This window comes from Argopecten irradians, chromosome 6 (assembly GCF_041381155.1).
Source record: "Argopecten irradians isolate NY chromosome 6, Ai_NY, whole genome shotgun sequence".
NCBI classification, from domain to species: domain Eukaryota; kingdom Metazoa; phylum Mollusca; class Bivalvia; order Pectinida; family Pectinidae; genus Argopecten; species Argopecten irradians.
Window position 1 is genome coordinate 19451358 of NC_091139.1, and position 26933 is coordinate 19478290.

The window sequence follows — 26933 nt, forward strand, 5'->3', positions numbered from 1 at the left end:
ATCAACCTCATTTTTTCTGCATAAACATGTTTATTACTGTTGTAAATAGAATTAAATTAATACAAATAGTGATACATAAAACTGATTTGCCTTAAAATGTTCATAGTATACAAAACAAGAACTCACATTCTAGTTAAACAAAATGTTCATGCATGTTACACGTTTCTTAATACATGTAAATGTACAGAAAATAAGATAAAAATAAAGGTAAATAATCTATCTTTTTTTCTTTCTTCGTGCAAACAAATAAAAATCAATGAAATTAAAAATCACTAAAAATGTATTGTTTTTTTGTTTTTATAAAATTACAAAGAAATGCATCTTTTTAAAATTATTTTCAAATTTTAAAAAATCTGACTTGACCCAAGTCTTTCTTTACCTAAATGTATTATGAACCATCCATAAGAAACATTAACATCTTCAAAATTCAATGACTCAAAACACATACATGTATGAAGTGCTATTAATAAATCCCTTATGTTTGCCAAAACTGTCATACATTGAATACCGGTGATAAGCAGCATGGATATGCCTCACAAACTGTCATACCCTGTACATTTCTTTACAATAGAACAGTATTGCTTAAAGTTTGTCTTCACCCATTTGTATTCCGACTTTGCATATTACAGAGTTTGCTCCCTTGAGGGTAGGTATCGATTGTTACATCATTATTTTGTTTTCTGCTAAAAGTATCATGTTACGCTCACAAACACATGACATCACAATCAACACCTACCCGTAAGGGCAGATAACTCTGTAATATGCAAAACAGAATATAAATACTGATTTCAGAAGGAGTGAAAATGGCATTGAGACAATATAATTAATTTAACACAGAGCATGTTCATTGAAATCATATGGTAATAATGATAAAAAGACTTCAACAAAGTTCATTCAATATCTTCACATGATGATATGAAATAACACATCAAGAATTTAACAATGACATTGTTTCAGTGATGAAGACAACAGAGATATAGAACAAGAAATAGAAATGACATGGATTTAAAGTATTTCATGTATAACATGAAATGTTTGTGTGTTTGTAAATATTTAGCAACATCAAAATAATTTCATGCAATATATATGTAGATGGTTATCCCTAGAAACAATAATAACAATATCACATACAACAAAAGTTGTTGTAGCATTCCTTAGTAACCATGAAATTGACAAAATGCATATCAATATCTAAACACAACAAACATTACATGTTATACAGTATGGAAACTTGTAATTGTCTGAGCAATAAACATCTTCATTGTTTAGAGAAGGAATGGTACGATGCTCTTCCTGTTCCTCGGGTAGTCTTTAAACTCTTTCTTGTAATTCCTGTGTTTACCCAACGCCCAGACAGCCATCTGATAAAAACCACATGTGGTGAACAACAAGGCTGGAACGTAAAAAAATACATCATAAACAAGAGGTATGAAACCATCAGGTAAATACAGAATCATTACATCATTGTAAATCGTACACAATGTGTAGGATAGGAAATCTTAACTACTGATCAGGGTTTGTACTGGGTGTTCCTTCTCAGATAAAATGGATTCCCCCTAGTATTGTAATTGGAATGGGTTTTCAGAAAAAAATGGGGACCTTATGATTTTCTATACTTGAAAAGGATATGGGGATAATGTAAACACAAACCCTGCTGATAATGGGTCATTTCTGTTCTTACTTTTCTTTGATCATTCGATCTTTCTTTTACAAAAGGAGAGGTGCCAGTATGTATATTGTGGTGACTACGTCAGAAACAAGAAGCAGAAAGATCATAATATGATTATTTTATCTGGTTTGAAGAGCCTTTACAGAGGACACAAATAGGAGAGTGTATTGTTAAATCGATCTTCTACCAACCAAAATCAATCTTAATTAATTATAAACACCTCAGTATACTTACCAGGCAAACACTGGGTCATCACACTGAAACTGATCCATGACATCACTTCATAGGTGTAGTTTGGACAGGACACAAAGTTAAACATTGATGTGAAGGGGTCAGAGGTCGGCCGGGGAATTCGCCTCTCTTTGGTTCCTATAACAACCGAGAAAATTATTTACTGGTTGTAATATAAATGTCAAGAGTAAATTCAAAATCTGTTGTTTTTTTCCCTTTGAATCAGTTCTGTTGATTACAATAGGGTTGGGTAACAGACTAAGGCTACTTTTTATACGCCCTCTCCCAGAAAATCCCTTGATCAACTCTTAATTATAGATTTTCATTTTGCTTTATAGTCCATCAACCACACAGCAAAAGCAGAGACATAGAAATGATAAACCAGTAAGTATATCAATTTACAAGTGTCTTCTATTTTGTTCACTCTCTGTCCATCTGAATAATGCAAGTTGATGTCCAGTCATGGCAAATGCCAGATAGTGGTTGCAGTTCAGTGCAATCTAAATAAAATTAGACTTGTAATTCCGCTCTACTACAATACATTTCAATACTAGATCTAAGAGCTCCCGGTTCGGGGTCACCTCAGTATGACCCCTGGCCTAGAATCGGAACATCTCGGGACATACTCATAGCCATTTACAATTCTGAGAGATTCAACCACACCGATTGTAGGCGACACTCTGATTGGCTAACCATAGGGGTTGCTGAGGTGACCCCAAACGGGGAGTTATTAGATATTGTATTGGAGGGTATTGTAGAGCATCATAGTGGAGCGGAATAGCCAGTCTAATTTTAATTAGATTGCAGTTCGGTGTTTCTTATTTAAGCACTCTGTGTACTCTGGTTTTTTCCATCTAAAAAATATAGCACATCTGTAAATGATTATTTTGGTTTTAATGATGTTTAAGGTACATCTGAACTAAATCCATATTCGGTACATGTTTTATCTAAACTTTGGTAGATTATAATGTTTTTCACTTACCTGGTGGTCTGAGGTTTCTGAATGCAATATGTATAGAGAAGTTTCCAAGCTCACCAAACTGTAAACAAATCAATACACAATCAAAATATAGAAAAGTTTGACTTTTGAACACTTTGAAATGAATATAAAAAATAAAATAAAATTTGCATTCAGAAATTAGCAAGTGTGTTTAAATTAAAGCTGATCAAGGGTATCCTATACCTTACCTGTCAGGTACATATTTTGTTTCATTAATAGTAGCATTTTATTTCGATCACATGGAATGTATTTGCTCTAAAGGGATATAACTCCTGTCATTTTACTGATCTAGAGGCTGGGATCTATGTATTACCCTGCCAAATCTAATTATGTTTCTGACAAACTGAAGAGACAAATCAATCTAGTGTGTGAATGATTTTCTTAATGAATACAAGTTTAAATATTGATAATAATGTTTGACAGATTCCCTAACATACTTACAACAAACCCAGCCAGTCCAGCATACACCTGAGTAGTACCATAAGCTGGAATACAAAGTGTTTGTAGGGGAGGTGAATCAACATTGGGATAATCTCATCATATAACACATAACATAAATGTAGTGATATCCATTGTAATCCGCAGAATATATTTTTCATAGTCAGAACAATAATGGCAAAAAAAACACTCTTGAAAAGCCTCCTATTTTTTCTTTTTATTTCATTTTCTAAATCAATTGAATGGAAAGTCTCCTGAATGCTTTTAAAATTATTTTAATGAATGAAATGACATAATTGTGGTACTGATGACTTACTTGGTAGGCTATACAGTGGATGATTGATGAAGTAGCTGATCATGGCTGCAAATCCCCAGTAATAGGTGCTGTTCTGTAAAACCAGAATTGATACATACTAAACAAATATCACACAGTTCACATAGGCAAAATATCTACATGTGAATTCAGTAACATTTCAAAACATCTGACCTGAAATGGACAGTTTCTTTTAACTTGACCTCATTTTCAGTTCAAATTTATATTCTTAAGCAATCTGATTAAAATACAGATCTTTGGGTGAAATGACTATATACACAAAAATATCCCCGAGAGCTTTTTCAAAGTATTTGGTCCCCTGAAATTCACTGTGAAGATTCGAGTGAAAACATTTTGATTGGTTATTTCCAAAGGTCACCAGAATGTGACCCCTAATAATATGTTTTTTTCATCCTCTTATCAACCATACTGATAATAAGGTTCTTTATCCTGCAACTGCCCCACATACTGATGGATAACTACAGTCAGATAAACTTGTGCTTTATCTGTCAATGCAAAATGCTTTATTTGTCAAAACAATTACAGGACTTTGTTCCACATCTGATGGAACTTTTTCTAACTTGACCTAGAACTTTAAACTTTAGGTGAATGAAACCTCATTCAATCCCGCTAAAAAGTGACGTCACATTCACGGCAATGACATCATTTTTATGATATCGTAAATCTTGTATGGCGGAGTTGTCTTTTTCTTGGCTCATGGCAAAGGTATGTATTGTAAAGTAAATCTTTGAAGAGTAATTATTGTTTTTGAGTATTTTCATATTGTTTCAGTGATATTAATCACTGAATAGAATTACTGTTACTGTTTGTAAATACGCTTATATATTTCCCATGGTAGTAAAAAGGGTACACTCTCATTCAGTTTAGTGAATTAATCTTTTCCTGCCCATTAAAGAAACTTCTTATTTCAAATGAAACCATGTAAATAAGTGGCAATTTGCCTTTTTTTTAAATGTCATAATGGTTGCAGGATAAACAGAAAACACGGTTAGTATCTTACAATACAAGGTTTATTTTGGTGAGAGACTTAGGAAAGCCGAGATGAAGAGGTTATGCCATATTGTAAGATACTAACTGTATATTCTCTATGTATTTTCATCAGCTTAATCCTTAAGACCATAATAATCTGTCTTATATCAGTGACAGTGTACTGACCTTACTTAAAACTGGTAGTATTCATTTTCTGAAACCCCTATCACTTTTAAGTATTTTAATGAGCACTGATTACGCAGAGTACTTTAATAGTAAGTTTAATTTTACCTTGAAAATATTCATGATAGGCATAGTGGCGTTTGAAAACCGATGAACAAATACGGTCTCAAGAAGTCGTTTTACATAGTGAAAGGAGAAACAGGCTGCAGCTAGGCTGAAAGATAAATGATAAAGAAACATTAGATTCAGTTGTCCAGACATATCTGATTTATTCATAACAATTATGAAATGTGACGATAATAATACACGTAGTTTTGTTACTGATGGTAATTATTAGTGATTAAAGATTCAATTTCAACAAGATTTTATTTATTTTATATAAATCAAATGAATTGGGCATCAGGCTACACCAATTTAAGCCCTTTCCAGTGTTTTTATGATAATAAGGTTTCCTTGCTGATGACTGTCATTATCATTTTTATTAAGCTGTAAGTTTGGTGCCATATAAATCAAAGGTGAATTCAGATTATACCTTATTAAGTTATACCCTACTTACTTGACAACCCATGACCTGGGTTCAGAGGCCGCTGCTCCGTATATGATGGCTGGGCGGGCGTAGAAGATAAGGTAGGCTATGAGAGGGCCAGAGTATTCTGTGAGAAACACCTATAGAACATACAAAATGTTGGCATCAGTCATTTCGTTCCCTTCAGGTAACATAGTAGTAAACTACTAATTAGATTGACAAAGTGTAAACATTTTACAGACAGCTTTAGTTATTTTTTCCTATGGCTGAGAAAGCAGTCTTATGATAGAAATATACAACAGTATGATATTTCATTCATTTCTAAATCTTTGTACAGTGTACTGTAATTATTAGCCAATTAAAAACAATGTTACAAGACTATAACTGTGTAGCCAATGAAAATGCTTGTAAGATATCACATAGTTTGGAATGTTGTACTCACTGTGGTCCATCCAACCTGAGGTCCGAGATCCTTGAAGTACAGGGTCCTTTGCTTTGTGAATTCTACATTTTCCAATGTAACTTCATCTTTAAGTGTCTTTCCCTCTGTAACATTATAGTTATACTAAACTTGGAGAGTCTTCAAAGTCATTAAAGTATATACAGTCAAACCTGTATATAAAGACCACCCAGGGGACAGTGGTCTCTATCGACAAGTGGTCTTTATACACAGGTCATAAAGTATTTTAATGGCCATTTGAAACAGATGGTCTTCATACACCGGTGGCTACAAAAGGCTGGTTTAGGCTTAAGAACATTGAGGAATGGGGGAATAAGTAGTTGTTTTATTTTCCAATTATTTTTTTAATCTTTGTACAATTATTAGTCTAACTGTTATCCAAGACATTGTTAATTTGATAATTACAAATTGTGTAGAGCTTATAGTTCTTTAGTTCTGAAAGTAAACATTTCATGAAAAATTAATTCTTTTCTCAAAATACCCCAAATGTTGTCTTTCATTTCTACTCATTCTTACTTAATAGCTAAACTCATAATCTCATTAATTAGTTGTTGATTTGATGTAGTAAGTGTTTTGTCACTAAGAATTTAATGTCAACAGGTATTAGTGTACTTGTTATTGTTGTGGAAAATTTTGAAGAGTAGACTTACTAGGATCACTTTTAAATGCCTGTCGTGTGGGGTAATACTTAGGAACTGCAAAAGAAAAGTCAACATGATCTTACACAACAGCCGACAAAAATAGTAAAGATGATACAGTAATTCTACAAGTACCAATATGAATGTGATACAATGTGGTTCCAAGAAAAAGAAGCCCTCAATAAAATTGCAATCCATTAAATTGAAAGTAATTCTAACTCTGAAAGTTGTATACATATGATGATGGTACTCTGGTTACACGTATAAGGCACAAGTACTTATAATGTACACCAGTTTCGTGATACAAAGTTGAACATCTTTTAAGCACTGGGTTTTTTTTTATATTAGATTTCCATAGAGGAATGGCAAAAAACAGTATGTATTGTATATGGTAAACATACATTTTTAGCGGTAATCTAAGTTATTTTAGGGCTTTTACTACACTACAATATGATATGTTTAAGATTAAAATTTGTTTGTACCACTATAAGTATGTTTACAGTACTATATGCCATTTTAGGTAACATTGGTATGATTAAAACCTAACTCACATTTCTTCTGATATTCCCTTTTTACATCTGCAATACTGGACCCTGTGGAGATCTACAACATAATACAAAAATCAGTGAGTCTCCATTATTACAAATGAGGGCTCTTAAAGTTATTGTAGAAAAAAGATTTTATGTGCCATATTTTTCATACTCACGAATCAAGATGAGCTTTTAATAAGTTATTCAGCACCAAAAATTACCAACTTTTTGAAAATTACAGTGCTTTCAATGCAAAAGTTTTAATTTTACATGTACAAATAAGAGTTACGTCACATATAACTTTAACACAAATTGTAGAAAAAAGAAGATTTTTGATAAAATGTAAATGTCCTATGATTAAGTTATCTACAGTATATTGAAGCATCCACTAATATTAGTTTCAGATTTGAATCAAGAAGAACTATATAGCATCCAGCTGAGAGGTCCCTGCATCGTTTGTTACCCACATAATCTGAGCCTGCACCAGGCAGTGGTCTGATGATTTCACAATGTGGTTTACGAAGGTGAGGTTTCAAACCTGATCTGGTTGTGCATGTTCCGCTCCTATGACAAATCTACATATTCTTATAATTATCAAGGACCTTTTGTAGGCCTACGTCTGATAGAAACTAATTTACAGCCAGAAAATACTCTTACAACAGAGTACAAATCTAATGACAAATCTAATATCTTGTACCAAAACATGGTAACACACATTCCTATCTACTTTTTCCAAAAGAGGTAAGAAGCTCCTTTTTTCAACTGTAAAATGAAATAATAAATATACTCACATTTGTTAGTGTGGCCAGGGTTTTTCCAGACTTTGGATGAAGTATTGTTACCTAAAAGAAAAAATAAACACATTTCATTATCTGTGCTATTAAAAATATTTACAACCCTAAATGAGAGGGGCTGTGGTGGCCGAGTTTGAATTCTGTGTGTGACAGTTGCCAGGTACTGATCACTGGTTGGTGGTTTTGCTCCAGGGACTCCAGTTTTCCTCCACTAATAAACCTGGCACATTATTACATAACCCTAGCTTTTCATAGGGCGTTAAAGTAATAAAACCCAAACCCTAAATGAGAAAGTTTCAGGGTTGAAAATAACATGGTTATTGAAATACAAAAGTGTAAAAGCCTCAATTCTAAGATATTGATTCCTGGCAGAGACTTATGTATATATACATATGTAATATGAAATGTTCAAATAAGATTATGTCTTATATATATAAACTGCAGCCATAAATATTTATACTGAATAAGATAATTTTTTGCTACAACTGAACCTTGTTAACTCAAATCATACAGCTAGGCAAAAGACTATTTAACTCCAACTTGTAAGCATGTACTTGATAATAATCTAAATATCAGTATACACTTATACTTATATAAATCCTCGATACTCAAGGGATTACTATCACTGACATTATATCTACTTTGGACTATCTCAAAATATAACTATAGAGACAACAGAAGACACAGGGAACTTGATCTTTTTACTATGGTTGACTGTGTTGCTTTGAAGTTGGATGTTGCTCTCTGTCTCTGTAATTTTCAAAGAAGTCTCTGCAGGCCTGTGATTAGTCTTTTTTTCTTCTCTTGAGCTGCTCAAGTTTTTTAAGAGACAGCTGCAGTTGAGGAGCGGATATAACCTTAGTAATAGTAACCCGTAGATTATCGGAGGATGATATAATTATAACTTTATAGATTGTACTTGATTTGTTATAATCTCTCTGCTTTTGAGATTTACGACCTAACATTAGTCCTTTTATTTACTAACTTAATCATGGTTCAATATATTTGTAAATGTAGGTTTTTTCATTCTTTATTTTATTTTCCCATTAAACCATCAATTTCTCTATGACTTATGCAAACAATTAAACCCTTAGTCTAGCTCTGACTATCATGTCTATATATCTTCATTCTAAATTCTTAAATTTTCATGCAGTGGATTAAAATTAATTAGGCCAAGCTTTAGGTATATCTACTTATCAGAATATCTACAGATTGAGAAAATGTCAAATTAATGTTGGATAATTAAATATAAAAATCCATTTACATGTATATTTACCTTGTTAATCGTCTGATTATTTTCGATATTTTATTATGGGTTTGTATGGGGCAAAATGAAAAAATACCATGATATGATGTATTTCATTTGTCAAATAGTTAATGTTTCTGTAGATTAGGAGTTGGCTTACTAGTAGGCTAAGCTACTGTTAGAATACAAGATTCACATTACGATATACATAAAAAAAAAAACAGAACAAATAATAGTAAAAGATTTACTTATTTTATCAGTCGTCAATTTTAAAGATTCACTTTTACCAACTGTTTTTTTAGCCAACGCCTTCAGCAAATTGTACGTTAGGTTTTGACCATTGAGCTTATGAAACTTTGCCCTCGACCCCAGCGCAGTCTCAGACCTAAGGTCGGCTGTCGTGAGTAAATGCATGTATTTCATCAGTTTTTCAATTCATCTATGACATTTGCATAAAAATTATTTTAAAATTACTACACATTGAAATTTAGATATGTTTAGTTACCTCCATAATTTTGGTCTTCTCTGGACTACAAGCCAAAACAAGCACCTGCCCGGCGTCAGTTTCCAAAACAGAGAAGGGAGGTAACTCTGTTTTAGTTGATAGTTGATAGTGGTAAACTTCCAAGGAGTTCCGAAATTCATTTCATAATGGCGGCCTCCTCAGCAGAACCCGTGGATGTTGAAATGGAAGAAATGGAACCATCACTGAAAAATATCGTGGACCAGACAAGTTTAAAGTGGATTTTTGTTGGGGGAAAAGGAGGTGTTGGAAAGACGACAACAAGGTTAGTTTGTGAAAATATATGGATTGACAGTGGATGTCATAGCAGAAGCCACTGGCAGCTGTTCAGTGATCATCATGATGAATCAATATTTGCAACCAAGATCTACTAGATCTATAAACACCGTTGAGAAAAACGTTTATGACACAACAGGGCTGACTTTTTATAAACGAATTAAATAAGAAACGTGTAGGGTTTTAGCTTACATGTTACTCTGTGAGTTAAAATGTAATGATAATTTGTGGTAAATTAAAACTGTAAAATAAAAAAAAAATAAAAAAGAACGTGTAAATGTTCATTTTCTCTTTATTTTTCAGCTGTTCTTTATCTGTACAACTTGCCAAGGTACGCGAAACAGTACTGATCATATCAACAGATCCAGCTCACAATATTTCTGATGCTTTCAACCAGAAATTCTCAAAGGTGCCAACACTCGTCAACAATTTTCCAAACCTATACGCTATGGTATGTAAATATGTTTAGTGAAATATGCATGTACTGTGATATAGTGATAAAAGGTTTGATTTCTGTTAAAAGTAGCGACCCATGTATCATAGGGAAACACCTTATTGCAAATGTAAAGACCCTAATGCTAAAGGAAAGCAATATTAGTTAAATGTTTGTTTGCTTATAATTATCTTCTTATTGAATGAAAACAATAAGAAAAAGTTAGAATGGCAAATATCTAATCATGTTACTTTTTAAATCTTATTTTCAAATTATTGAATAGTTTCAATAATGATGGAAAAATAATGTTAACTTCCTCAATAAGTGATATTAGTAACACAGGAGGAAGTGATGGACTGTATAGGTGTATTACCAAATGTGTACATAACATTACCACATATGTAGCCCAGGGCAAAACAATGTCAAACAACCAGACATATATACATGTACTTCAAAACAGCAAAAAAATGAATCATCATCTATCAGGTTTATACATTTACATGTAACACTTCAGGAAAATTCACTGTTTGAAGTGTTTATTATAATGTAAATAATTTGTTTCAACCAAAATCATAAATGTGTACCTTCAGGGAAGTGACCAGATTTTATCATTGGAGAATCATAAAGAAAGTGCTGCCTTACATATTGCTCATAATTGTATTGTTGAATACATGTGCTTTGACTTTAAATTCCTACCCCTTTTAAAAACCTCTGAATGGATGACAAGTAATAATAGAGAAAGGCAAATTATATGTACATGATAAAAGAGGGCACGCTGATGAAACCCTCTTAGAGAAAGTGGTTGTAATTGACCCCCAAAAGATTAACTTTATTACAGTGTAATTAAGGCAGATGATTGTCAATAAAATCAATAAAACCTTAATCATACCCGTTATGAGCTACATGTATATACCTGGTTAGGCCTATAGCAAGTGCAAATAAATATTTGATATATCAATTAAATTAAATTTTTATGTGAAAATGTTTAGTTTAAACTTTCTATATTCAAATATACCTATGTGACAATATAATTGATATACAAATAGTATAAAGGAAAATAGAAATAAGTGTCTATACTCTTAGATCTAACATCAGAAAATGGGTATGTAAATTACCTACATACATGTACATCTTACATAACCTTTGACAGGATATGAAAAGAATTACGCTATATCTATGAATTTGCTGTAAGCATGTTTATGATAAACATGTTGCTGTATATCCATTGATAGTTGTCTCTGTGCATTGTCTGAAAATAAAAAATACTTTGTCCCGCATTACTGTTCGTATCCTATTATGTTGTCTACTTTGTCCCGCATTACTGTTCGTATCCTATTATGTAATCGTGTTGGTTTTGTATGTCTTGATAAAGGGTCGGATCGCCTCGATAATTTGACAATTTTATTTTGTCCACACGGTTGGCATTACTTCCTTGCCCCATATAGTTTTCTTTACATATACATGTAGTAATGTAATAATGTAGCTTAATTAGCTAACTTGTGATTTACATTTTACAGGAAATAGATCCAAATTTGGGCTTCTCTGAACTTCCAGAAGAATATTTTGAACAGCAAGGTTTGTGTTTTGTAGTACATAAATTCAAAATAGATAATATTATAAATTCAAACCAATATTAATTTAATGTGATATATTATATCAGCTCAGGTTTCGAGTTGTATTTAACAGTTGTTGTGCATTGAATACTCAAAAGTTGTCATTCAAATTGGACTGAACATATGTTCGAAATAATATGTATTCAATGACATACACATATTATCATTGTTCTGTAGAAAATGTTGTACTATATATATATAACTGTTCACAGATCACGACAAATAGCGAGTAGTATTTCCCGAGATTGCCCTTTTCATGTGCAGCTGTGTCATGCTTATGATTAATTAATGCTCATTATCATAAAAACAAATCTTAAAAGGCTCAGTTTTCCTTTGTTGTGTTAGAACATATATATCTACCAGGATCTAAATAACTGGCTCAAGGCCAAGCAAATCTATACATTCTTGTTGCATGCCAGAAAAAGGGAGTTAACTTTGGCAAGTTATTTATTTTGAGAATTAATTGTTGTTTTTAAATATCCCTTTAAAATACTTCTCTGAAATGAATGAGTTATAATGAAATAATCAAAACTAATTTAAGAAAATACAACAAAATATGTAGAAAACAAACAATGTGATTTTTCTGGCCTTATACAGATTTTAAAGATTTTCTGATTTCTCTCCCTTTGATCATGTAAAAATCAATGGCAAGATATAAATAATGGAAATGGGGAGATAAAATATCTTATTCTTTATAATTAAGGTAACATAATAATTAGTATTTTCTTGTTTATAAATCGTTAACATTTGATTGTATCTCAGACACAGATTTCATTGATTACCGCAATTTTTCCAATAAATGGTGCTGAAAAATGAGATGTTTTATCATTGTATTGATTTCAGAGTTATTCCTAAGGGACTGATTGTTTCAAATGAAAGAGTTTTATTGGGCTCTTATATACCATAAACCAGTTTATGTATATTAACATAAAGTCTGAACCAGTAGTCTGAACAAATGCAAAATAATGTAAAACAAAACATTAAATACATTTTAATGTATGAAGATATTTCAAATACTGATAATTGTTGGCATGCATCTTTCATACCTTCATACCTGTACATATATATAACCTCATTATAGCAGGAACATGCTTTGTGATATTTTGGACAAATTTCATAAGAATGAAGTTAGCAGGGAGGGACATCTTTTGGGTTATGGATGCTTATCTGGTAAATACTATATATAAAGATTCTATATGGTACATTGGGATTTATGCCCTGCAGGTAGGGCTATAGAATTGTACCTGCTGCCCCTATTGCATGATCGTAAAAGGCGACTAAATTTATGATCTTATCTTTTCCCTTCTTCCTAACTGACTTTATCTTTCCTAATACCTCCCTTGGCACTGCCTCACTTTTGGCCTTGAGTTGAGCGTTCGACCCTGTGAGGTAGGCTCTGGGTTCTGTTCCCTGGCCGAGACGCACCAAAGTCTATAAAATTGGTAGTTTCTGCTCCTGCTTAGCATTCAGCATACCGGGAGTGGGACGACTGTTTCGCCCGTTGTCAGTATAATGTGACTGCGTGGGGTGTGTTGCTTGGTGTCTTCGGCGGCATGCTTCAGTGTTATAGCACTATAAAAAGGACAACAGCTCCACTATACAAGAAGACACAACATAAATATACCGCAGTCTCTCAAAATACACACCTCGCACAAAATACACGCAACACACCGCATACATATGGGAGGCTGTCCTTACATGACCATAGCTGTTAATAGGACGTTAATAAATCAAACAAACAAACACTGGGATTTGAGGTTTCGATCATCATGGAAGAATTCCTCCTGCTTTATATCTACTGGAACTTTTCCAAATTTTAAATATTCACTTAATTGTTTAGCATTGGAATATTGAAACGTTTGTAATCTGTACTCGTCAACATCAATTCCCTTTTTTATGCTACATTGTATTATGTAGTGGACAGGAAATTAAAGTGATTCTGATTTTAAATATGTTTTACCAAATTAACAGTAGGTTTGATGAAATCTAGTAACTAAATTTTTTTTAAATTTTAATCTGTATTAATTAAACGATGTATTATAGGATCTGCTACGTTTCATTTTAATTTGTTGACTTTTTGCAGCTATAAATTCTGAAATGAAATAAACATAACCTTTTGTACCCCTATTTCAGATGCTATGAACATGGGTAAAGCCATGGTTGGGGAACTCCTGAGTGCATTTCCTGGCATTGACGAAGCTATGAGTTTTGCTGAAGTCATGAAGTAAGAACTGGACATTATTAAAACCAATATGTTTCTCTATTAGAATGCACATTGCACATTTGTCTTTCACTAATTAGGGCCCCGCATCAAGATGTTGGTGCCCTATAGTAATTAGGGCTTCCGTCCGTCCACCTGTCCGGTTTTCTTGCTACCTCTATTTTTCAAAAAGTACTAAAAGGATCTGTCTCAAATTTCATATGTAAGTTCCCTTAGGATCCTACTTCCGCATATTGCAATTTGGGACTAATTGGTCAACAAGATGACCGACTGGCAGCCATCATGAATTTTGATAGTAGAAGTTTGTTACCGGTATTTCTCATAGGTAATGAAGTTATTCATCTCATATTTCATAGGTAGGTTTGCCTAGGGTCTTAATTGTGCATAATGCATTTTGGGACCAATTCGTCAACAAGATGGCCACCAGGCCGCCATCTTGGATTTTGATAGTTAAAGATTGTTACTGCTATTTCTCAGAAAGGACTGAAAGAATCTGTCTCAAATTTCAGATGAAGGTTCTCATAGGGCCCTATAGCTAGTTGTGTACCGGGTATATTGCATTTTGGGAACTAACGGAACGATCAGTCAACAAGTTGGGCCAACAAGTCGCCATCTTGGATTTTGGTAGTTAAATATTTTTACTGCTATATCTCAAAATGTACTGAAGGAATCTGTCTCAAATTCCATATATAGGTTCCGGTAGAGCCTTAGTTGTGCATATCATATTTTGGGACCGATCGATCAACAGGATGGCTGACAGGTAGCCATCTTAGATTTTGACAGTTGAAAATTGTTACCGTTATCTCTCACAAAGTAACCAAGGGATCTGTCTCAAATTTCATATGTAGGTATCCCTAGTGTCCATATTGTGCATATTGCATTTTGGGACCGATCCAAGATGAACGACAGGCAACCATCTTGGATTTTTGTAGTTGAAAATTGTTACCTCTACTTCTCAGAAAGTACCGAAGGGATCTTTCTCAAATTTCAGAGGTAATAAAGGTTCCTCTAAGACCCTAGTTGTGCATATAGCATTTTAGACTCATCCATCAACAAGATGGCCAACTTGGATTTCGCTATCTAAAATTTAAAAAGCAGGAAAAAGATCCCTTTTCCATTGTCAGCCCTAGATCATTCTTTGGTGGCCGCTAAGATTCCTCTGGGATCTCTTGTACTATATTGTCATCAGTCATTTTCTAATCCTAAGGCACGCTGAGCTGGATCTTTTCTGATCATGACTTGTGATCAGTGTTCTAGTTTTATATGGTAGTGATAGTTTTATTCTAAGACATCAAAAGGTTACAGTTAAGCATACTACTCACATTCATAAGATTTATATGATTTCTTGATTTCTGGGGACTGCGGATTTATACGACTTCTTGATTTCTGGGGACTGCGGATTTATATGACTTCTTGATTTCTGAGGACTGCAGATTTATATGACTTCTTGATTTCTTGGGACTGCGGATTTATATGACTTCTTGATTTCTGGGGACTGCGGATTTATACGACTTCTTGATTTCTGGGGACTGCGATTTTTATATGGGACTTCTCTGATTACTGCGGATTTATAGACTTCTTGATTTCTGGGGACTGCGGATTTATACGACTTCTTGATTTCTGGGGACTGCGGATTTATACGACTTCTTGATTTCTGGGGACTGCGGATTTATACGACTTCTTGATTTCTTGGGACTGCAGATTTATATGACTTCTTGATTTCTGGGGACTGCGGATTTATACGACTTCTTGATTTCTGGGGACTGCGGATTTATACGACTTCTTGAATTCTGGGGATTGTATTAGCTGAGTGATTAAGATGGTCCATCATATTACAAAGGAAATCCCGAAAGTATCCTTCCCACAAAAATACTCCCCTATATGGTAGCTATAATTTGTAAATAAATGAATCGCCCTTTGATAATTGCGCTTAAGTATGAAGTTAGAGAAGTGACTAAGCCGTCTGACAACAACCCCATTTACTGTCCACTTTGAGGTCACATGTATTAGATTGATGTTTAAACAGTAGCTGTTAATCAGGAGTTAATTTTTGTGTCGCCTGCAACATAAGTGCGACACATAGATATCACTATGTTGGTTTCGTCAGCGTTGGTGTCTGGAAAACTTAAAGGATCTATTGTCCGATTTCAACCAAACTTGGTACATTGCTTTATATCAATGAGATCTCATATGAGTTTGATTTTGGTTAAAATCCGTCAATATTTGCAAGAGTTAAGGGTCTTTGAAATCATCAAAACAGATAAATCCATGGTTTTTCGCTCAAACACTTTAGTATTTATTGTCTGATTTCAACTAGATTTGTTATTTTCTTTATATTAATGAGATCTCGTATGGGTTTGATACTGGTCAAAATCCGTCAATATTTGCGAGAGTAACAGGACTTTAAAATTGTCGATACAGATAAATTGATGGTTTCCACTCAATAACATTAGTGTTTATTGTTCGATTTCAACCAAAATTGATTTATTGCTTCATATCAATGAGATCTCAGATTGGTTTGATGCTGGTCAAAATCTGGTAATATTTACAAGAGTTACAGGACTTTAAAATCGTTAAAACAGACAATTTCTTGGTTTCCATGCGATAATTTTAATATATATTGTCCGATTTTAACCAAATGTTGTATATTGCTTGATATCAACCAAATTTTTATTTATTGTTTCATTTCAATGAGATCTCGTATGGGTTTGATACTGGTCAAAATCCGTCGATATTTGCAAGATTTACAGGACTTTTAAATTATCAACTAATTTCTTGGTTACTGCTCAATAACTTTTGTGTTTATTATGCGATTTCAATCAAATTATGTATATTACATTAAATCAATATATGGGTTTGATACTGGTCAAAATCTGTCATTATTTGCAAGATTTACTTCATAACTTCACTTAGTTATTAAAAATGCTCCACGCTGACAGAGCATAAATGATATTCATCATTTGAACAATAATTGGTGTTTAATTATGCATATATATATATGTCTAATTAACACAAAAAATTATATGAAATAATTTATTTTGCCTTTGGTGCATGCACAATCAGTACTTTATTCCATATAGGATAAAGTGCCACAATTTTTTTTTGGGATGCAATTAATTCTTATATTTTAAACAAAATTAAAATTAGAAACTCAAACTTTTCAGTGGTGGTAATGGTGTAAAGTAACTAACTGTTGAAACTGAAGAAAAATACTATATCGTCTTCTCCTAGTTTTTATAGTGAAAAAAAAAACATTTGTCAGCTATTGAGCATCTTTAACAATATTTTCAACTGTAAATAACTAATTATTGTGATGTTTAAACTGCAGTGCAGGTGACAAATCCACTTCAGTGAAATTCTTAATGGGAACTCTGGCCTTCCTCAACTACTACAAATTTTCTTCCCATCCTTAAATTACTGGAAACTAACTTATTTCTTGCAGCTACTTTGCATTTCCATGCCAAACAAAATTTTACAGCAATGTTATTATATTTTTCATAGGAAAAATGCTATACTGTATTTGTAATGGGACTAATTCACATATTATGCAATACCCGATAACGTTTGTGCGGGACTAGTATATCCAGTGGTCATGGACCGTAACTATTTGTAATCTTCACGCTGAAAAGACGTTAGCGCAGGATATCATCTTTTGACGTCATTCCATCATCAATAGTAAAAATAGCGTTATCGGGTATCATGTGGTATATGAATTATTCCCATTGAATCTTTTCACAGCGATTAATCTTCGCAAGTTCTAACCATGAAATACACGCAAAAATGAGTTAGTGTACAGTACAATGTACCTCGTAATATTCTCGGGGATGATATTTACTCATTTCTATTTCATATGGCTTTGGTCATGGAAATATGGTCAGCAAAGTAGTAAGTTATGAGTAAAGATTCTAATTGTCAGTTAGTGAAATTTTTTATTTTTGTAAACTTGATTTCCTTGTTTTTAGTAAAAATCAGGAAATTTACAGCATGTAGAACTGACTTGCTTTAAGGTATATAGCTATTTTGTAAAACACAAACTCAGCTAATCATTGTACATTATTTTCAGACTTGTAAATGGAATGAACTTTTCATGTGTAGTATTTGACACAGCCCCAACTGGCCACACACTCCGTCTCCTATCATTTCCCTCCGTCATAGAGAAAGGACTCGGCAAGATCCTCCGACTCAAAAATCAAGTGGGACCATTTATATCTCAGGTGAGTGTACAACCTAAAACACTTAAAATTAGAAGGTTTCAGTATTTCTATCAGAAAATAAATGTGATTTTGTATACACTGTTAAAGAAAATAAAATGACGTTTTTGTGTGTATGATTAAAATTGTTAGAAAATCCTCCTCCATCTATTGGATTTTAAAACGATAAAATTATATTTCATGATAAACTTATCATGTAATTGTCTCAAAAACCCTTGATTGCCTACAGATGTCATTGTATGATTGGAATTAACAACTTTAAGGATTATGTAAATACGCATGTCAACACAAAACAGGACATGACACCATGACAACAAAACTTCCAGGATGCATGTTAACCACCATTCAGACATGTCAACGCCTCTATAGAAGTTTAAAATACCGCAGTAAGTAGTTAATCAACAAACCTGTATTCACTGAAGGGATACATTGGTTTCCGAACGCGGTAAGTACTTTAATAACTGAATTATTTTACAATTTGTCACAGCACACACTCTGCTGTACTGTAGTTTTATCACAGCTATCACACCCTGCTGTACTGTAGTACTGTAAGTTTTATCACAGCTATCACACCCTGCTGTACTGTCACACTCTGCTGTACTGTAATGTAGTTTTATCACAGCTATCACACTCTGCTGTACTGTAGTTTTATCACAGCTATCACACCCTGCTGTACTGTTTCACACTCTGCTGTACTGTAATGGTTTTATCACAGCTATCACACCCTGCTGTACTGTAGAAGTTTTATCACAGCTATCACACCCTGCTGTACTGTCACACTCTGCTGTACTGTAATGGTTTTATCACAGCTATCACACTCTGCTGTACTGTAATGGTTTTATCACAGCTATCACACCCTGCTGTACTGTAGAAGTTTTATCACAGCTATCACACCCTGCTGTACTGTAGAAATTTTATCACAGCTATCACGCTCTGCTGTACTGTAGAAATTTTATCACAGCTATCATGCTCTGCTGTACTGTAGAAATTTTATCACAGCTATCACGCTCTGCTGTACTGTAGAAATTTTATCACAGCTATCACACTCTGCTGTACTGTAGAAATTTTATCACAGCTATCATCGCACCTGCTGTACTGTAGAAATTTTATCACAGCTATCAGCTCTGCTGTACTGTAGAAATTTTATCACAGCTATCACCTCTGCTGTACTGTAGAATTTTTATCACAGCTATCACGCTCTGCTGTACTGTAGAATTTCACATCTGTACGTGAGTTTTATACGCTCTGCTGTACTGTAGGAGTTTTATCACAGCTATCACGCTCTGCTGTACTGTAGAAGTTTTATCACAGCTATCACACCCTGCTGACTGTACCCTAGTAGTTTTATGTCAGATATCACAATCTGCTATACTGTAGTAATGTTATCACAGCCATCACGTCTTGCTGTACTGTAGTACTTTAATTACAAGCCCACCTTCAATCAATACCCAGATGCTTTGGTCTCTTTCTAAACCCACAGCATTTATCTTGTAGCTGTCGGTGTGTATGATTCTGAGAAAGTCCCCAACTCCACTGAGCAATATCATCTCCTTAAATATGTCATTTACTATGATCAGGTTCCCATCACTGTCAAATGCTACATCTGTGGGATCAAATTGTTCCCCCATTCTTCATGGTGTTTTCTCACTCGGAACGGCACCTTTATATTTAAACCGCTTATTTAAGTCAGAATCTGTTACAGCAATGTGCTTTACAGCAAGGGGCTTGTTCGCAGTAGATCTGCTAACAATTACTGCAAGATTGTGTGTGACAGGACATTCTGCAATATTGTGTGGTACACTGGTTTCCCCAAATGGTTTATGATAAAATCTTTCTGTTTGACCTTCTGAAGTATATATTTCGATGTATTTGTCCATCCCCACGATAACATGACAACTATCAGTAGCACATATACACCTGGGTTCCTTCCAGGCTCTAAATCTGTATCTAAGTTATCCTGATTCCAATGATAAGATGCCATTGTCATTGACACACAGCCAGACTTTTTGTTGCATGTGACAGACTAATGTGTATAATCTTTGTTCTGTGTAAGACCTTCTTTAGCACCCTGCCCGTTCTGTCCAGGAAATGTACTATGTCACTTAAAGTACTGGTCCAAGCAGTCCCGTCAGAGTTGGGACATATGCAGTATGCATATCCATGAAATTTCCTCTTTACCAAAACTTTTGTTTTGGGCAATAGTATGTTCTTTGTTGCTTTCATTCCTTTCTCTCCTAATCCCTGCTGTGTGGAGGATTCGAAAAACTTTGATCGCAGGCAATACAATCTTTGGCATTGCTTTCACATTTTTATTTCCTGGCCCTTGTTGTGTAGAGTATTGCCTTTGACCATTTGAGAATGCCTGTTCTTGGTCACTTGATGCTTGACCTTGACCTGAAGTTGTAATATTTCCCATGGCCAGTTCCAGATGACCAAATGAAATTTTATTTGGAGTAAAGATGGCATTACCCAAGACAGGTTTAACAGGGAGACCAATAGGAGAACAGATCTCAATAGATAAATCATAAATCTGTATGTGAGAAGCATGTTGAAGTGCTGCCTTACATTCCTGTATTTGTTCTTTGTGTTGTTTGTCATATATCTCCAAATCCAGTTTGTAGTGTATGATTAGTTGTATATTGTCCTAGCTCTTTCATTTTCCGAAATAGAGAAAGTGTCTGCACTAAACTATTGTCAAGCTCCTGTTTAAATTTGTCTGTTTGCATCTTCAGCTGATGTGACACTTTCTCAAATGTTGCATCATTATCTTCGAGAAGTGTTTCAGCAGAGATAATATAATTCCAAATTTTCACTAGTTCGTTTTGTTCTGTTCTGTCTATAAAGTTTTTGATGTCTTGTTTCTTCTGAGCAGTTATTTCACTAAGCTCACAAATTTGATGGCTTTTGTGGAGAGAAGCGAGACATTTCTCACATATTGGTTCCAGGCATTTTTCACAGAAAAAAATCAGTTGCTTCTGCTTGTGCTGAACACAAGTTGTAACACCCTTGGCACGGAAAGGTACTTAGAGTTTCAGCAGTTGCCATTTTGTAGTAATCTCCAGTTGTTGAGTTTTTGAAAAACAGGTATATAAAGTCATGAACTCTGTGAGCACTTCTTTACATGTTCAGCTTCATTAGTGCATGGTCATTGGCGTGTCATAGGTAGTGTGTTGATGAAATTACTTTTCCATATTAATCTCTGACTTTGTTATCATAACATGTTTAAAGTTTTTCGCTTTCTGGTCATCAATATCCAATATGTGTGATCTTGCAATTCAGCTGCAGAATTTTTTCCTAAATTTCATCATTATGCAGGCTTTCACAGTCTTTTTTCCTTCTCCCTAATTATAGTCAGGTATTTACCGACAGATATTCTAGCCGAGCTGAATTTCAGTATATATGACCAAACAAAACATTCCAGTTGTAGTTCTGTAAATAAACATACCAAACATCAGATCTTGGTATCTGTACAATATGAAATAATGTGAGGTAACTTTAGATATTAAAATATTCAATGATTTACCAGTGAATTGCCTTTTCCCTATCATAGCCATAAACTTCAGAAAATCCTTATAGATAGGTTTTCTCATGGGAAATTAACAAATTATTTTATATTTTGGAATATGCAGTAAAACATGTTTACAACAAACACGTTTACAACCAATTTGTGGTTACCCGGTATAACATAGTGAATTTCATTCCCCAATCATGGTTTGTTCCTATAAGATATTTGTAATAGCCAGGTGTATAATAAACTATGCTTATAACAAAGTGATTTTGTTGGTCCACAGAGGTTCGTAATAACCATGTTTTACTGTAGTACTACATTGTATATATTTAGCACTGAAATGATTAGTAATTTTTGTAATTAATTAATTGGTCACATGTAATCCATTTCTAGGGATTAATCACTTGAATTGAAGGCAACCAAATTGTCTCATTAGACTACTGGTAACAATTTTGTTAGTGTTATGTATTCTACGACTACATGTATATCTCTCCAGGTTTGTTGAGTTGTCTATTATATGTACTGATTTAAGACTAGTGATTTATTTTATTTAATCTAGGAATCTTAACTTTTCTACAAACCAATACTTGCAAGGTCTTTAAATGACAATAACTGTTAAAAAGATACGGACAATGATTAAAAGCACTGATTGATTTAAAATCTAATAACTATCTCCACACATGTTGACTTCTATATATCCCTCTAGACAATTTTAACAATAAAAAGACTATGATCTGTGAAGCCTAGCCTGAAAATATACATAAATACTGGGGCTATATATTACAATGTGAGGCCAGGGAAAAAAGAGTAAGAGCAGGTATTAGATAGAGTCAAAACTTTTCACATAAATAATTCTCTATCATTTACTTTCCCTTTCAGGATGAAACAACGTTTGTGTGCGTGTGTATAGCAGAATTTCTGTCGCTATATGAAACAGAAAGACTGGTACAAGAGTTGACCCGGTACGGAATCGATACTCACAATGTTGTGGTCAATCAACTGTTATTCCTGAAGAAGGGACAGGAACCATGCAAAATGTGTAGAGCACGCCACAAAATACAGGCCAAGTATTTAGACCAGGTATGTATATTGGTGATAAAATTCAATTATTGTTTTCAAACAAGATAAGCCAATAACACCTCCCCCCACCCCATTCCCGTTTGTTCTCGACTTGTATCAATATTACCAATTGTATTGGCTTACCCTTGAATCTTTGGGGCGTGGCTTAACATTGGCTGGCTATCAGCCAGTTATTACCTGTCACTAGCTCTACTGGAATTCAGAACAATGTTGTACAATATATCTTGCAGACAGTTGTGGAATTTGTATTTCAAAGATTTAAGCTCAACAAAATAAAATCATGCATCCCTGTACATGCATTTGAACTCTTCCAGTTCAATGGCTGGGGCAGTTCATTATGAAATTATAGGGTAAATGAGTTGTAGATGCCTTAGATTAATATCAATTTACTAATATATAATGAGTTATGATATTACAGAAATGTGTTTTCTGACACAATACATAATATTGTAGCAAGGAGTTTATAAAATTCCATCTGTTTCAGATTGCTGATCTGTATGAAGACTTCAATGTGACAAAGCTACCATTACTGGAAGAGGAAGTTAGAGGTGCAACAAAGATCACAGACTTTTCTAAGAACCTCTTAGAACCGTTTGATGTAGAAAAATCATAGCCACATTTTGTCTGGTCCAAACCTTTTTTATTACTTGTACGGTAAATCGACCTTCGTCTGTCATCTATTGTTAAGAGTCTCTCCATCTGAATTTAAAATAATCCTTATTTTACTGAAAATTAATTACAGAAGGGAAAATTTCTAAAATTCCTGGCTTTGTCATTCTTTATTTTTGGACTCACCCACAGCATATAGATGTATTCATATTATTAAGAAATATTAAACCCAGCATCCACCCTTATATATCTTTTAAAACACTTGGGTGTATATATCAAACTAAAACTCCAGGAAATATTTATTTCTGCATCAAATAAAGCGCTGAATGCTAAGCTGAACACATGTTCACGTGGGGCTACACTATATCACATCGGGAAATACATATAATGAAATAGATTTAATTAAGGTGAGTGCCAATATCCTGCTGGGATGTGTAATTTATTGTAGAAAATTACCTTTTTATTGTTGAGAGGAAAAAAAACGAGGGAGGGATAGGTTTAAGGAAATCAAACCTGACCATATAATATCCAATACACAATATCCAATATGATCTTTTCATAACCTTTTGTGCCTAATTAACATATTCTAATATCTTAATTTTAAAATCCAAAACAGCAAGACAATTTTGATTTATTAGACTAAAGCAATCTGCACCAAAAAACAAATGGAAAACAAAATAACAAAATCAACAGAATGTTTGAATTTATCATTTGGATACAAGCCTGCATTAAACTATGACTTCCGATTAGACTAATATCATGCAGATAAGCCACTCATTCATTGGGCATTGTGAAATTGTGTTCAAACAGTGTATACATGTAATAAAATTAATTTTCTTTTCTCAAATTTGACTGTTATTCAGAAAAGGCAATGTTATTCATAGATTTAGAATGCTCTCATTTATACATGTAATGTAAATTTTTTGTATCTAATCTATAATAATGTTTCTATTTTTCTTTGGAGAGTACAATAAAATAAATGAAAATGCATTAACTAAATCCCCCAATATACCCCACTAAAACAGTGATCTGATCATTTGTACAGAATATAAACAAAATATTGATATATGTACACCAATATACTGATCCATGTTTTGAAGTACAAGGCATAATGTCATTTTAAACACAATTGATCAATTGTTTAGGCTTCAATAGTAATTCACCTGTTAATCTTACTGCCAGCAACGAATAAATTTTTATAGCACATAAACAATGTTAATTTAATTTTAAGTGTCATACATATGTATCTCATAATTATTGTACACTGACCCAGAATTAAAAGGGACATGATATGGTAGTTATTGTGATGGATATGGTCCCTAAGATACTGTATAGTTGGCCATTTTCATGGGGCTGAAATTTTCACATTTTCAGGAGATATTATTGAGATTACAAACATCTAATCTATGAAGAAAAATAACTACATGTAACGGTCATGGTTAAATCTGATGTATTAAATAATCTGATATAAGAAATTCTAAAATATAAAAAAAATCAACCCACAAAATGATCGGCATAGCTATTAAACTGAATGATACTGTAATCGGACTTATTTTAGCACACTGAAATTTTAGTGCAAATGTGAAAAACTGTAAATTATGATTTATTTGCACAGATATAAATTAAGGCAAATCAATGGTTCAATACCAGAAATACAAAATATTCAAAATTTAGCTCTATACATGAATTAGCTAAAATAAGTACAGTAAAACCTCTCTATTAAGACCACCCAGTGGTGTGAGTAAAAGTGGTCTTAATAGCGAGGTGGTCTTAATTCTGACGTTGTCTGTTTACAGTATTTAGTCACTATTTTTGTTCATCATTACATTTGTTTAATGATCAAGATGCATTTGATAAGTGTGTGTTGTTGATGTTAGGTTCTCTAACATAACATTGTCATTGTAACAGTGTTTTCTGACTTTCAACAAGCAATTTTTTCCTCCAGATTTGCACGTACTCCAAAGAATTCACCTAGTTCGGTTAAGAGATAAGTCATCATAGGTTTTCCCTAGGTAATTAAAATCCTCGCTTATAAAATGTCAATGAATTATCATTATTATGAACCAGCTCTAGGTAAAGGAAATGAAATCATTTTGGAAAAGAATAGCTTATTTAGTGGTTCAGGCCAATGGGGCGTCTTTGTGGTAATAGTGTTTTCCTTGGGCATTTCATATCATGGACCTTAGCTTAGCCTTCTAATATGTGTTCAAACAAAGTCCTTCAATATTGCTGACATTGTTTCAGACTAATCATTTCATCTTGTTAATATTTGCGGGGTTATAATTTCATGGATCCATCATATTCGTTAAATTTACATATACCTTGCAAAATGTAAAAGGAATCAAAATCATTGTTTTACATATTGCACACTATCTTATGAATAACACTTTCGAATGCTTCAAAGATAATCCACAAAAATAAACCCCCGCAAGTTCCAAACAGTAAATTGTAAAAATTTATCAACTATACTAGTCAACAGTCAAGGAGTGTTTTCTGTAGGAGTGTTTAAGGATTAACTTGAATATAGTTTTTATGTTATGGAGATACAAATTATATAACACAAAAATCTTGAGTGTACTCTAAATAAAGGTTTATAATTCAATTTACCAAAGATAATCTCTTCAATATTCAAAATTCATTTTAGAACTCTTTTGTCTATGAAATCATTACGCTGTCATCTCAGAAGCAACATTACAAACAGCGACGCCATTTTTTCCTTTATGGGCTGATAAAGTAAATTTTAAAGCCAATGAAAATGCTCGTAACAAGCAAAATTGAATTATTATAATATACATCAGACTAGATCTAGAGCCTGTAGTGGCATAGGGGTTAAGGTGGCTGATATAGCACAACTAGCCTATCAGTTTTAGGTTGCTTATGTTGTGTGTGGGATAAATAACAGGCACTGACCATAGCTTGATGTTTTTGACAGGACTGTCGAAAAACACTTAAGCTTTATTAAATTACAACAACTAGTTTTAAGACACTATCAATAGGAATTGCTTTGATTACAACCGATGCATTGTAGTGTTTTTTCAAACTATTAGTTTAAGTTACTTATATTTGGTGTTACAGTTCAACTTGTGTGACACTAGGAATATTACTGTCAATTCAAAGTTACTTCCCTTAGTTCTGCATACATTTGAAAAATAATAAAGAAATTGCCTGTGGTTTTATAACGAAAAATCATTTGTTATTACAATATTTGTTAATTTATAGAAATAAAGTCAGTTTGTAAATTTCTTGTATTTAATTATCAAGTTGGTTTATTAAGTATGTACTTTTATCTGTACACTGTAAATATTGGCGCAAATAAAGTCATCTAATGATTTATAAAGCATGTTTTCTTTCAATTAATTTATTTTACAAATTTTCAAATGATTTAAGTTGGATATGATTGGAGACATTGAAGAGTTGTATGGCCGGTTCATACTTACAAAA

The 26933-nt window shown here is 33.4% G+C and overlaps 2 protein-coding genes across 2 annotated transcripts; one reads left to right on the forward strand and one right to left on the reverse strand.

Moving 5' to 3' along the window:
• LOC138325250 (very-long-chain enoyl-CoA reductase-like) lies at nt 1-9663 on the reverse strand. The gene is made up of 12 exons (XM_069270763.1): nt 9524-9663; nt 7770-7820; nt 7000-7051; nt 6461-6505; nt 5793-5896; nt 5381-5490; nt 4933-5038; nt 3655-3727; nt 3342-3385; nt 2883-2940; nt 1904-2038; nt 1-1393 (listed from the first exon to the last, which is right to left on the reverse strand). Exons 1-12 carry the CDS (start codon nt 9527-9529, stop codon nt 1266-1268), a joined length of 912 nt encoding a protein of 303 aa, XP_069126864.1. The 5' UTR covers nt 9530-9663; the 3' UTR covers nt 1-1265.
• On the forward strand, nt 9659-26836 carry LOC138326388 (ATPase ASNA1 homolog). Its single transcript, XM_069272498.1, has 7 exons — nt 9659-9806; nt 10121-10268; nt 11768-11825; nt 13997-14087; nt 18148-18298; nt 22656-22883; nt 23368-26836. Exons 1-7 carry the CDS (start codon nt 9670-9672, stop codon nt 23494-23496), a joined length of 942 nt encoding a protein of 313 aa, XP_069128599.1. The 5' UTR covers nt 9659-9669; the 3' UTR covers nt 23497-26836.
• Nucleotides 26837-26933: the final 97 nt, after the last annotated feature.